The sequence below is a fragment of the Panthera onca genome, chromosome F1, assembly GCF_046562875.1.
Source record: "Panthera onca isolate mPanOnc1 chromosome F1, mPanOnc1 haplotype 2, whole genome shotgun sequence".
In the NCBI taxonomy this organism is placed as follows: Eukaryota; Metazoa; Chordata; class Mammalia; order Carnivora; family Felidae; genus Panthera; species Panthera onca.
This window is the reverse complement of record NC_138355.1, coordinates 38,630,850-38,645,303: the sequence shown is the minus strand read 5'-3', so window position 1 is coordinate 38,645,303 and position 14,454 is coordinate 38,630,850. Positions and strand designations below refer to the sequence as shown.

At 45.1% G+C, this 14,454-nt stretch overlaps 1 protein-coding gene and 1 long non-coding RNA gene across 3 annotated transcripts in view; one reads left to right on the top strand and one right to left on the bottom strand.

Moving 5' to 3' along the window:
• DYRK3 (dual specificity tyrosine phosphorylation regulated kinase 3) overlaps positions 1-7,796 on the top strand; it is a 31,101-nt gene extending 23,305 nt beyond the window's left edge. For both annotated transcript variants that reach the window (XM_078440706.2, XM_060644005.3), the window contains exons 2-3: positions 248-359; positions 5,978-7,796. In XM_078440706.2, the coding sequence (XP_078296832.1) occupies positions 276-359; positions 5,978-7,552 (1,659 nt within the window). In that variant the 5' untranslated portion in view covers positions 248-275 and the 3' untranslated portion in view covers positions 7,553-7,796. The remainder of the gene's footprint in view (positions 1-247; positions 360-5,977) is intronic.
• Positions 7,797-10,804: 3,008 nt separating this feature from the next.
• Positions 10,805-14,454, bottom strand: part of LOC132686302 (uncharacterized) — a 31,121-nt gene continuing 27,471 nt past the window's right edge. Inside the window, exon 4 of the long non-coding RNA XR_009613573.3 lies at positions 10,805-11,432. This is a non-coding gene — a long non-coding RNA (uncharacterized LOC132686302). The remainder of the gene's footprint in view (positions 11,433-14,454) is intronic.

Sequence of the window (14,454 nt, the reverse complement as noted above, 5' to 3'; positions counted from 1 at the left end):
TCTGTCAAAATACAAACCTAAAATGCTATCCTTTTTTTAAAAAAGAAAAAGAAGAAAAGTTGGGTTTTCTCTCTTCTTTTGCCAAATACCCCAGTTGTTTGTATTCGATGCCAAAATGCAGTGTAGACATTTTTTTGTATTAGTTATTTGTGGCAGATGTGAAGGAGTAAAGACACAAAATGTTTTGGAAATACAAGTTTATATACCTCAGTTACTGACAGATTTTATCTGTAATCCTTTCAACTAGATTGGGGGATGGTGTCTATGATACCTTCATGATGATAGATGAAACCAAATGCCCACCCTGTTCGAATGTACTCTGCAATCCTTCCGAACCACCTCTACCCAGAAGACTAAATGTAAGTAAATGAAATTGTTCTTTGCTGTCTAGATGTCTGGGAAAGAAGGAAGCGCTACTTAATGCCCAAGGTACAATTACATCTCACTGGCAACTCAGACTCTTTTGTTTCCTTTTGGTGTCTCTTGACCTTGGAATAACAATTTCTGTGGTCCAAGTTTAGCTTCTCAGATGATTTTGATTTGGAGCCCCATGTATTCCTTTCAATCACTGGGATAAATTATATGGCACTAGGAAAAAAATAATGCTACTTTTATCTAGGGAATGTTTTGTTGTTGTTGTTTTCTTTATGGGATGACATAGTGTATTATAAAGGTTCATTTTAACAAAAATGAGGAACAGATAATACCCCTGAATTCATAGATCTGCAAGTTTTTTTTTCCCTGCAAGATAGAAATGCAGTCCTAGCTTATTAGTATGCTAAAGAGAATCACTTTATAGATCATAAATAAAACTTGAACAGTACAGTTTGGTTTCTGATGCATTTAATCATTCTGGAGCTTGAAGACATTTAGCTTTTGACACTGTTTTACTTAAGGTAATAAAAAAATTAATTCATATTCCATCAGCATACACAGGATAGTAGGGAGAACGGGGTTTGGAGGAACTCCATGACAGGGAGAAGCCATTCTGTGACTTTAAAATTTGCTGCATATGTCCCCTGATGACCACATTTAATAACTGAATAGACTTATTTGTAATATTTCTCCTTCATATTTCTGCATTTAAGACCTAAAATTGTTTCTGTATTCTAGTATATTTTTTAATGTCTATTTATTTATTTTGAGAGAGAGAGTGCACATGCACTGTAGCTGGGGAGGGTCATAGAGAGAGAGTGAGACACAGATAGAGAGAGAGAGAAAGACACAGATAGAGACAGAGAGGATCCCAAGCAAGTTCCGTTCTGTCAGCGCAGAGCCCATGGCAGGGCTCAGTACCACGAACTGTGAGATCATGACCTGAGCCGAAATCAAGGTCCCAATTACCTGACTGAGCTACCCAGACACCCCAGTTTCTATAGTCTAAAAAAAAATTACTTGAATTTTTCATAGCCCTTTCTAACTTTCTGTTAGCTTTTGCTATTAAAATCAATCTTTTCACTAGTTCCAAGGCTAATAATATTACAAAGTATTGGCTAAATATATTTGGAAGGCTGGTCTCCCTATTTTTAACCTGTTCCCTGGAGTACAATAAGTTTCCTTTCCATTTTCAACAAGCTTATTTCTTTAATATGTGAAAACCTCTCAGAGTTCCAGAACCATATACTCCTCTGGTTGACCACGGGCTTTTTGGTTACTGGCTGCCAATTAGCACATCTGTGTAGGAAACTTTTTGCAGTTGGGCTGGTGCATTAACATATGATTTAAAGTTCATTTTAACTTCAGTTTAGAGTTAGCCAGTGCTAATCACCTCCCAGTAGGTCAGTTAAACTGTATGTTTCAAGATTAAAATGAATTTCTTACTGTATAGCATACAGAGTAACAGTTTTTGAGAAACATGGGGTTTTAGATTCTAACCTAACCGGTGTCTTTGCAAACTTGGCTGAAAGCAGTGCTCTTTGACCTCTTGCTGACATTTATAATAGTTCATTAAGACATGATTCCGTCCCTAGACCCTATTGCTTTTTGTCACAAAGCCTTTAAGCTTTGTTTATCCAAGATGTTCTTGCGTTCTCACTCTAAACTATAAATCATCTGCTTGGCATTTATTGGCTTAAGCTTTATGTTGCAGATTTAGGGTCAAGAGCTAGGGAAAGAGTAGTGTTTCATATCTGGATGAGAAGGATATTCCTTTTCGGAATTTCTCAACAAGATCTTCGAGACTTGACTCACACAATTGAGAATGTCAGCTTCTATTTGAAATGTCAAGAGTCCTCCAAATTAGCAGTGTATGTGAAGCATTGTTAAATAAAACATAATTAATCGGTCTCTCTGGATGTAATCACATAATTAAGAAAATAATTGGTAGAATTGATCATACATATTGTTGAGTTACTGTGATTACAACTACGGACTAGAAACATATAGTATTTTATTTATAACTATTCTACTTTAACATGTGTGCAAACTCTAGACTCTGCTAGAACAATGGAAGGAAGATTTTATTTATAGCACAACAGTCTTGATACATAATTGATTCAGGCCAGTATTTGAGTTATTTACAGGAAAGGAAAGAGACCTGAGAAGATACCCCATCCTTGTGTGGAAAAATTCCTTCCTGGAATTCTTCAGATTCACTGGAGATTCAAACCTTGATAAGCCATAGTGGACTGTACCTGAGGTACCTTGTTCTGTTCTGGGAGCCACACTCTAAGAGAACAGCCCGTGCTGAGAATGTGAATAAGGCAGTAAGCATGAGGCAGAGGATATAATGGGCATGATGGGCCCAGGGAAAAGTGGGGGGGGGGGGGGGGGGGGGGGGCAGGACAGCCCCTTTTTAGTATCTGAAGGACTTTTACATGAAATCTGGACACTTCTGTGTCCTTCCAGAGGGCAAAATAAGATGTAGTTTTCAGGGAGAGAGATTTAGGCTCACTTTAAGGAAAAACCATGGCATCCTTAATCTTACTGTAATAGCTCTGTGGCAATGAAATTTCTGTAACATATCCATTCAAATTCATGTTCTGTGCCCGAGACCCCCTCTTTATCACAGACAGAAATGAAGACTCCAGAACCCACACAGCCTTACATGTAGGCAGGGTAGGTGAAATACCCAGGGATGGAGCCTGGACCCCAAATACCTTTCCTATCAGCTTGTTACTGATGACTACGGTTCCTAGAGAGTCATTCCTTTGGGTTAAGGCATTGATCTGCTGTTAAAGTTCAAATATCTTGGAGAGGTAAATTAAATTACCTTAAATTGTATGGCAAGTCAAAAGCACGTTTTGTATCAGGGAGAAAATGGGTGAGTTGTTTCCACACCTCCTAAAAGAAGGCCTAATGTGGGTGCCACCATGCTGCAGGAGAGATATTTAGTGCCAGATGTCTGTGGAGGGAGACTGGAGATGTGGAAGGAGGTACCAGAGAGAGAAGAGATAAACTGAAAGGGGAAAAAGGGAGGGCGTATAAGAGTTTAAACCTTAATATGTTGAGAATTTTGTCTACTTATTACCAGTGTTTGTAAAATGTTTTATAGCTTGTAAGGGTCTTTCACATATATTATTCATTATAGTTTGATTTACACTTTGCATCCTGCAAGTAGGTATTATGGCCCACATTTTATAAATGAAACCGAGGCTAAGAAACTGAGCTATAAGTTTAACAACTTGCTCAGGGACCTACAGCTTTTAAGCAGTATAGCCAGGACTCTAACCCAAGCCTTTTGACATCGCTTTTCTTCAGCATGTGTCCCCAAAGCACTAGTGGTAAATCTTTAGATGCATTGAAGTTAGGTATTAAAAATTTTAAGGAAAACTAGCTGAGATGCACGCAAAGATTCATTTTTGTTACGCAAATCTACCTAAAACCAAACAATTGTAACTCCCTAGTCCGGCCAGTCTATCTCCTCACAGATTGGAGTTCCTTGAGAACACCTGTTTCTTTCTGCACTTGTAATAGTGAACAGTAAGGGTTCCTGTGAATGTCACATGGATGGATGGATAAAGGGGACCCTCTTCTCTTTTTTTTTATCCTTAAAATCACCAATAGTGGGGCACATGGGTGGCTCAGTCAGGTAAGCATCCGACTTCAGCTCAGGTCACGGATCTCGCGGTTCCTGAGTTTGAACCCCGCATCAGGCTCTGTGCCGACAGCTCAGAGCCTGGAACCTGCTTCGGATTCTGTCTCCCTCTTTCTCTGCCCCTCCTCCCTCTCTCTCTCCCTCTCCCTCTCTCTCACAAGTAAATAAACCATTAAAAGAAAAACCACCTAAAATGAGGAATAGTTATTTGACTTAATTACTGCTAAGAAAAACGTTGTAGTATATTTCCATCTTAGCAAGGTGTTTGGGTTCTGTCTGCAGGCCTGTTTTATTTTCTTGACCAGTGATAGTTCTCCATTTTGGTATCGGAGAGATTTTTCTGGGTCCATAGGTCGTCTCTTTACTGAAACCCCACATGCCAAAGTGTGGCTACAGTTGTATTGCCAACTTCACTTTGTGTGTAATCATGTAATATCCTGTTTTTGTAACTGTGGGACTTCACAAATGTTTAAATTGATTAAATGACCTGAAAGGAGCAGGCAGGAACTAATGTCCTGCTTGCATAACTATAGTTGTATATGAAGTTTGCCAACACTCAAATGTTTTCATCTTTTGTTTTTTGCCGCTATTTATATCTTTTATATTGTTGTTTAGGTAATAGGCCATGTGCTGTTTTCTTGAGTTAGATTAAAATTCTTGTTTTTAAAGATTTGGCCACTTTGGATCATTATCTTTCCATCTCTTCTTTCCTTCTAGCACCCTCTTAATTTTTCTTTGTGTGTGTGTGTGTGTGTGTGTGTGTGTGTGTGTGCGCGCGCGCGTGTGTAATTGTTTAAAGTATTTATCTTTCTTGCTTTTCCTTTTCTCCATCTAATTTCAAAGAAATTGTGTTTCCTCTTGAAGGAGTAAGTAGAGCTGTCTTCTGTGAGTTACTGTTCCTTGAAGGAGAATGTTAAGCAAATGCAAGTAAAAAAAAGTAGTATGCCATTATCACTTAGGCTCTTGCTGAGGAAGAGTGGGTGTAGGTGTAAGTGAGAGAGAGAGACTCTTGATCTCTTTGAGAGAGCTTTACAAGAACCTCCCCCACCTTACCCCCAGGACCTTGGATTCTCACCGTTACTCATCAGATACTTAAAGAACTGGCCCAGATGATCTCAGGAGCCCTCTTTGGCTTAGAACTCTTGTGATTCAGTGCGCTGAGCTAGAAGGATTCAATCATTTTGGGGGGAACCTGGGAGTAAATAACGAGGCCTCGCTTGATTCCAAGCCACAGTCCTCGTTCAGCCCTAGTTGGAGAGGACTGCAGGCACTGGGAGAAGCTGGTACCAAGTTGTGTTCATGAGAAGGGTGCTGGACTGACAGAAGACCTGGACTCAAATCCTGCCTCTGTCCTTCAGTGGTGTTTTATTTATAGAACGCCTTTTTGTTTTGTTTTTTAATAGAACACTATAACGTGCATATTTTGATTCTATATATGCCATTAAGATCTGGGAAGATACTTGAAACAATTAGTAAACAATATGAGACAGTGTGTGTGTAATCAAATGCCAGATTATGTGGTACGGGTTGGAAAAGCTACGGTCACGATTCGTTAGTATGGGCTTGGAGTAGTTCTAGATAGAAGAGAGAGGGCTTGAACTGGGCCTTGAAAGAGTGTGGATGAGTGGATGGGGTGAGAAGATTCTCAGTAGAAAGACATACCTACCAGAAGGAACCTAGCATGTGTAGGGCTTGGTAAGAAGACCATCTCTCTCTAAGAAACCAAGGCATGTGTAGGGGGTTGAGGTGGTCATAGTATTCCGGGAGTCCGAGATCCATATAACCCAAGTCTCTAGAGACTCCTGCTCGTCTTACCTCACTTTTGGGTCTTTGTAACGTATGTGACTGGACAGTTTTGTTGTTGTTCAGTCGGGGATGATTCTTTCACCCTTCCCCTGTTTTCAGTGACTTTCCTATTACATTCATTTTTCTTTTCCATAGACCACTGCCGAGCAGGTAACAAGGGACCACGCTCAGCGCTTTCTGAATGGAGGTGAGGTGAAGGTGGAACAGCTGTTTCAGGAATTTGGCAACCGAAGATCCGACAGTCTCCAGTCGGATGGCATCAGCGACTCTGAGAAACGCTCTCCTACCGTTTCTCAGGGTAAGAGTTCAGATAGCTCGAATGCGGTAAAACCCAGCAGTTCAGCCAAAGCATCCAAAGTGGTGCCACTGACTCCAGAGCAAGCGCTGAAGCAGTATAAACACCACCTCACTGCTTATGAGAAGCTGGAAATCATCAACTATCCAGAAATTTACTTCGTGGGGCCAAATGCCAAAAAGAGACATGGAGTGATCGGTGGTCCCAATAACGGGGGGTACGATGATGCAGATGGGGCCTATATTCACGTACCTCGTGACCATCTAGCTTATCGATACGAGGTGCTGAAAATTATCGGCAAGGGGAGTTTTGGGCAAGTCGCCCGGGTCTACGATCACAAGCTCCGACAGTATGTGGCCCTGAAGATGGTGCGCAATGAAAAGCGCTTCCATCGGCAGGCAGCTGAGGAGATCCGGATTTTGGAGCATCTCAAAAAGCAGGACAAAACTGGGAGCATGAACGTCATCCACATGCTGGAAAGTTTCACATTCCGGAATCATGTCTGCATGGCCTTCGAATTGCTGAGCATAGACCTTTATGAGCTAATTAAAAAAAACAAGTTTCAGGGGTTTAGCGTCCAGTTAGTTCGCAAGTTTGCTCAATCCATCTTGCAATCCTTGGATGCTCTCCACAAAAATAAGATCATTCACTGTGACCTGAAGCCAGAAAACATTCTCCTGAAACACCACGGGCGCAGTGCAACCAAGGTCATTGACTTTGGGTCCAGCTGCTTCGAATACCAGAAGCTTTACACCTATATCCAGTCTCGGTTCTACAGAGCTCCGGAGATCATCTTAGGAAGCCGCTACAGTACGCCTATAGACATATGGAGTTTTGGCTGCATCCTCGCAGAACTTTTAACAGGACAGCCTCTCTTCCCGGGAGAGGATGAGGGGGACCAGCTGGCCTGTATGATGGAGCTGCTAGGGATGCCACCACCAAAACTTCTGGAGCAGTCCAAACGTGCCAAGTACTTTATTAACTCCAAGGGCCTACCTCGCTACTGTTCTGTGACTACTCAGGCAGACGGGAGAGTCGTGCTTGTGGGGGGTCGCTCACGTAGGGGTAAAAAGCGGGGTCCGCCAGGCAGCAAGGACTGGGTGACAGCACTGAAGGGGTGTGATGACTGCTTGTTTATAGAGTTTTTGAAAAGGTGTCTCCACTGGGACCCCTCTGCCCGTTTGACCCCGGCTCAAGCATTGAGACATCCTTGGATTAGTAAGTCTGTGCCCAGACCTCTGACCATTGAAAAAGTGTCGGGTAAACGGGTGGTAAATCCTGCAAATGCTTTCCAGGGACTGGGTTCCAAGCTGCCTCCAGTTGTCGGAATAGCCAATAAGCTTAAAGCTAACTTGATGTCAGAATCCAACGGTGGTATACCTCTGTGCAGTGTACTGCCCAAACTCATTAGCTAATGGACAGTGCTGTGCTCAGAGATGCGTATGTATGTATTTTTAATTCTCTTGCAAACCTGAACGTGGCGGAAAAAAAAAAAAAACACGAGCCCGTTGGTGGATATGTTTTTGTTAGACTAGATTTCTTTTTTTAACACGGCAAAACATTTTTATATGTCTGTAACAGAACTCTTCAAGGGCTAATGACCTAACCAGCCTGTGTTGGCCATCCTGGAATGTACATTAAATGACTTTTTATAGGTCAGTGTATCTTCGTTACTGTCGTCAGATGTACGTCACCTTGCGTATCCTGCTGGTTGAAATCCCTTTCTCTCCAGGTAGAAGGTATCGCAGGAGGAATATCCTGATCATTCCTCACCGTGTCTAGTCTTCCTCAGCATCTGTTCCAGAGGGACGGTTTGGGACACGGCTGTGGTTCTGGATGAGAGCCAAAGCCCCTCCTGTCCCAGCAGGCCACTCTGTGGGCCCATTCCAGGTGAAAGGGCTCAGCAGAATATGGCGTAAGGGAAGGCTCCAGAAGCTGTTAGTCACTTGAAGAGGTGTCCTTGCTTCTCAAATGAGTCATACCTCTTTCAATCCTGTGATTTGTGGCGATTTTATTTTATGTTGTTATTATTTCTGTGATTATTTTGCTTCTGATTTGTTTCCTAGTCAAAGCATTTTACTGATGTCTTACCACTTTACCAAGTGCTGGCTTGAAAACTGAGTCCTCTGTATCACTTTACCGCCCCACTCCACCCCTGTCTCCCAGCAACATAAAGCAGCTTCTTTGCCCCAGATTAATGTTAGAAGCGTAGAAGCAGGGGCGCCTGAGTGGCTCTATCAGTTAAACATGACTTCAGCTCAGGTCATGATCTCACAGTTTGTGAGTTCAAGCCCTGCACTGGGCTCTACACTGATAGTGCGGAGTCTGCTTGGGATTCTCTCTCCCCCTCCCTCTGCCCCTCCCCCACACTTACTTTTCTGTCTGTCTCTCTCTCAAAATAAATAAATAAACTTAAAAAAAAAAAAAAAGGCAGAAGCAGCATGCAGACTACAGTTCTCTAATTTCTGGGAACCCTGGAGACCAGCCTGCTTGCTGCATTTCCCTGGACTTTCTTCCTTATAAAATCACTGTCCGATAATCCTCACTATAGTTTGCTGCTTCCCCTCCTCTCTCCCCGCTCTCTGCCACCTCAGTGTGCCACAGTTTACCCTACTTTTTAGTTGCTTAAACTGAAGACCGCTCCCTAGATTCTAAGTGCACTTCGGTTACAAGAAAATCCAGAAACTTGGGGGTAACCCATTTCCTTTCCCTTCACTTCAACATCCTTCCTTTTTCCCTGCTAACAGTTAAACAGTGAGGGCTGGCAGTAAAACTAACTGCTAGCCAAATGTCTCTCGGAAGGCTGGAGAAGGCACAGTGCCTAAATACCTGAGTGCTACTGTTTTGTTGCCCTCTCCTGCCACTCTCCTCCAGGGGTGCGCCTGAACTCTGCCCCCAAGTGTGCTCTGTAAAGTAGACCGTTGCTTTCTTCACCACCATTCTCAGGGTGACCCAGTTCCATTTTTACTGTAGAACTTAGTCTCCTGCAAGCGCCGTGAGATCAGAAGGAGATCATAAGCTCGCTGGGCAACACAGTAACCAGAAGGAAAAACATGCCAAGGGCATATCATTTAAGGAACGTTTGCCTTATCCAAAAGCACTCTGATTGCCACAGCACAGGCTGTGCAAACAGAATGAAGCAATGTCCAGAGCGTGCCCTTAGCCACCCCCCCGGCCGAGTTCAGACTGAGGCCTCCGCCTCCTCGAAAGGGGATGTGCCGATGCTCCTGGTGCACCGTGTAAAACTTGAATGGCTTCCTTCCCTCCCGGTTTACAGAAGGCAATGGAACACGCGCCTCCCTTAGGCCCCTCCAGCTCTCGCTGCACTCGCCACCTGACGGAGCAGTTGCGTAAGGATCCCCTGCATTATCTCGGCCCAGCACGGGTTGAGGTGGTTATGCCCGTTGTTATCAGCGTGGAAGGCCTGCTCTTCTAAGCAAACAGTGTCTCGAGGACTGCCACCCCAAACACACGGGCTGCCCCTGGATTTCGGTGTTGGTGTTTTAGTGCCAGGTCTCCCGGGTCAGCCCGCGCCATCCGTGACGGGAGAGACGAGCCTGTGGCTGAGGTGGACGTGTGGTCTGTTTCTGTGCACTGAGGGGACGTTCGGGTTCCTGAAAGCAGGCCAAGTGACAGGCGGTAGGCAACCCGTGACACCGGAGACAGATTCTAGAAGGCTCTGGGAAGGTGGATGGATGCGCTCGTGCCTAAGTTTGGCAATCTAGCGAGTGACGCGGAGCAGAGTCATTCAGGCTGGCATGCCCGTCCTCTGCAGCCGATTCACGTTTGGAGACCGTGGGCTGCTGTCAGATGTGCTGGTTGTGCCAGATGGATCTGGGGAGGTTTGAGTCGGTTTCAAGCTTCGGGGCAAGTTGTCATTTTTAGAGGCTGTTACCCTGGGCCCCCTTCTTTCAGCCCCTGTGAAATTTTTTTCTTGGATCCCTGCCCACAGCAGTGAGTGACTAAACTGGATCAGAGTTAGTGCAGAGATTCAGGCTGTCTGACTGACGGTTACTGGATGGCTCTTCAGCCATGTTCGTTCTTCTGGTCATTTCCATTAAACAGGCCAAGTCGGTTGACTTCTACCGTGTTTTAAATTGGCAAAACTCAACTCCGTTTCCAAATCGCTATTGACGCCGTGGAAAGAGTAGGGTGGGAATTTCTGTTTTATTTCATTTCCTGAAGTCATTTTTTTTTTCTTTCAACATGGGAAATTGGCTAATCCAGCTAATAACCTGCTCATCGTATTAGACTCTGTCCTACCTTCTGCCCTCACGGTGAGTGATCTGTGCATTCATCATATGCCATCATGAACTCTCCTTTGTCGGAACGGAAGCTTCAAATGGGCAGGCCCACGTCTTCCTAATGCTCTAAATTAGCCAGTTGTAATGCTATCCGTCACGTGCAGGTGACAGAGGTCCATCTCCCTCTGTGTGCCAGGAATGTGCTCACCTCTTGTCTTTTAAGTTAACCCACACGATCTCCACTCTCCAATCTCTCCTCTTTGAGCAGGGGTAACCGGAGAAGGGTTATGTGAGGGCACCTCCTTCTGGTCCAGGATCTGACACCTTGGTAATACGTATGAAAAACGCAGCCATAACCTTAACTGTGGCATAAAGATTCGGCTTCTGACCCACAGGGACTCTGAAAGAGGAGAGGGTGGGGCCTGCCTCTTCCCCAGACGACTCTGGTTTATGACTATAGTAGCATGCTTTGGTCCTAGGTGTTTCAAGACGGTTTGGGAAAAATGGGTTAGCTGGCTAATGTCATTATAATTTTTATGACCTTTAATCTGTTACGAGTGGGGTTTATTGCATGATCAAAAAGCAACAGAAAAGATTAAATAAAAAGTTCACCCGTGAAACAGTTTGGATCTGCAGCAGCTGGTCGTGTTGAAACATTTTCTGCTTTGCTTAATTCCTAAGGAGGCATAATTAAAGTCAAATGCTAAATTTTGGGTAGCAGCAGATAAATGCTTCTAAGCTTTCCTCACAATACTCCTACTGCTTTCGTGAACCATGGAAACCTTTTTCTCGTTTATTTTTAATTACGTCCCGTGTATCTGTTACCTGATGTCACCGACATGGAAGTGGAAAAGTGGCAACGATTGTTCCGGACTGCCTGCGTACGCTTTTGCTCCTCTGAGAATCAAGGCTCGGTCCTTCTCTGAAGCAGGTGGGAGCTGCCAGAGCACGTGTTCCTTCGGGTCTTCAGTCGTGTCGGAGGTGACCGGTCTGTAGAGCACCATAGCTCACCACACAGAGAGCAGCCGCAGTCGTCCATGATATGAACAACCTGGAGTTTTCCAAACAAGGAGAGAGACAAGACGAGGGAATAGCACATCAGGGAAGAGTTGTCCTCTGCCAGGCATCAGCCTCCCGGTTTTAAAAAATATTTTTAACATCCTCAGTCCAGCATGTCCCACTTTTGTCTTCAACCTGTACTTCCTACGGCCTAGGAATTTAAAAGAGCTTACTTCCAAACCTGGCCTGCAGCCATAATGTGATTAGGGGGTAATCTTTTCCAAGTGTCTGTCAAATTATGCCTGCTAATTTCAGTGAGGCGGGTTTTTAAGAGTCCCAGTGAACCCATCCATGTAGGGACGAAAGCTCTGGCCCCTGAGATCTATAACCCCTGAGATGAGCCAGAGCTACAAATACATCGTCTAGACTTTGAAGGAGAGAATATGATTCTTAATATAGCTCACCAACCACCAAGTCGTGCCTAGACTCTCTCACAAGTTTTCTATAACAGGAGAAGCCTGCCTGCCTGTTGACTAGAAAGAGTCTCACCTCCTCTGCCACCGCACAGATAAACTAAAAAGAAAGGACTGCCCCCAAATCAGGCCAGATGGTGACCCCTGACTAGTTCAGCTCAGGATGTCAGCCTCTAAAGCATCAGGTTTGAATCATCTTGGTATCACGGGATCCTATCATTGTTCATTTGAATCTGCTGACACGCTTCCTCTGGAAAGTATAGTTTGGCAAGGATGACTCGGTGGGTTTTTCTGTTTTGTTTTGTTTTGTTTGGGGGTGGGGGGTGTTTATCAAAACATAAAGACGAAATGCTTTGAGAATTTTTCAGCACCTCATGATTGTTTCAAAACCAAGTCTGAGAACGTCCGCAGCTGGCCCTGCCTGCTGTACTCACCACCAGTGTGGGGACTGTGAACCAGTCGCTATGGGTTATCAGTGCTGACAATGAGAGAGAAAGAAAATGCTAGAAAAAGGAAATAAATGGACGAGGGGTAGGGTGAGAGACGGCCTCAAAGAGATTCTGCTTATTCTGATAGTTCCTCAGAATCCAGGATGTACCCTGGCTTTGTGGAAAAGGGAAATGAGAAGTCGTGTAGGGATGGCCATTTTCCCAGGGGGCCCTGACCGTCAGCTCTCCCATCAGGATTTCTTACATGTAGCCTCCAGGGGCCCAAGCGTGACTTCAGGATGAATCCTAACAAGCAGCTTCAAGGAATACAGTTTATTTGGGAAGTTTCAGTGTGTTTCTTAGGCCGAGGACTTGTACCACATAACAACTTAAAACCTAAGAGAACTGAGCACATGGAAGGAAAGGGAAACAAGAGTTCTTAGGGGCCCTTGGGCAACTCAGCTCCTGCCTGCTTCTGAGCTGGCCCCGCGCCACTCTTGCCCTGGCAACAGGAACTAAGTGGACGCTGAACTCACGGACCGCCCTCTGCCGCCCTTAAATCATCCCCTGGATTCTTGAACAGGCTTTTTGCCTTATGAGAGCCTGGCCTAAAGCTAGAAAAGGACCCTCCTGTACTCGCGTGAAAGCAGCTGTGCCTTAAAAGAAACTAGAGGCCAGGCAGAATTAAAAAAGAATATCAGCCTTCCCCATGCTGTTCAGATTTCCTCATAATCTAGTAGACACCAAGACAGGACGGTCCCGTGGCTTTTTGGACCATTGTAAGGCCGAAACTATCAGAACTTAGAGCTTTGAGGAGGCAACGAAATGGCAATGAGAACAATAGGTGTGCCGTCCATCGCTTCTCATTACCCAGGAGGTAATTTCAGTCCAGAGGCAGAGACCCGAAGTGACCGCAGCTAGACCGTGACAATGCTCAGGTCTGGTCTTGCTTTTTCTATAGCATGAGCCTGGGTACAATTTGACCTTGTTTTACAAACGCTGCCCAGCCCTGCCTGTGCATCTGGCTGCTGACAGGCTCCCGATGCAGGAGCAGACCCAGGATACCCAATCCGATCCACTGCAGAGAATCCTTAATCATTCCCAGGGTGGAGCCCTGGCCCACACATCTCTGCCTTTCTAATGCACGTCCGTACAGGCCTTTATTAGTACATTTATTCTTTCAACAGTGACTTATTGAGCTATGGCTGGGGTGGGGGGGGAATGCGGGCCGGGGCGGGTTGGGGGCACCCTAGTGGCATTTGTCAGAGAGCATCCACAGCTCTGCAGACCACACGTTCATATGTTCTGTTGTTTAACAAAAGCCAGGCAATGGGTTTAGAGAAAACTCCTAAGTTACCTCCACTCTGCTCTGGTTTTAAATTTGTGTAAATCTGTAAGTGAATGGGGCAGGAAGGGGAGATAGATTCAGAAGAGAATGTTCTTATGTAAGGCTTGTGTTCCGAGCTGAAGGAGGAGAAAGATGTGCTATCCCAAAAGCTACTTGGCTCTCACTCCCCTCCATTTCCAACCTTGAAGATGAGATTGGGGTCACCCTTGGGGTTTCGCCGCCATGATTTCAGGTCAGGGGTTCGACTCCTGGTACTCTCTCCTCAAACATCAACTCTATCCCAAATTCACTATCTAGAGAAAGCACAGAGGAGGAGGAAGGAGCAGACACCAGACTTCCCCACCACCCTTCCCTCCCTGCCTATCTCCTTCAACAACTTGCTGGCTAGCGTTGCTGTTTTCTCCGGTTGCTAAATCGACATTGTTTATTTCTGTCCCATCATCAAACCCAGTGCCTGAGACCCAGGCGAGTGCTTGGGATAGATTCCGAAACTTCCTCCCTGAGATACTGCTCTGTGGTTTTTGAGCAGCTGTCGTCCCACGTTGTCCTGGTTCCAGTCCCTGCCAGGAAAGCTTCATTCAAGAGCCCCTTTCTAGGGGCCCCGGGGTGGCTCAGTCAGTTGTGTCCGACTTCAGCTCAGGTCATGATCTCATGGCTGGTGGGTTTGAGCTCTGCATTGGGCTCTATCTACGCAGACAGCTCAGAGCCTGGAGGCTGCTTTGGATTCTGTGTCTCCCTCTCTCTCTGCCCCTCCCTGCTCATTCGTTTTCTCTCTCTCTCTCTCTCTCTCTCTCTCTCTCTCAAAAATGAATAAACATTAAGAAA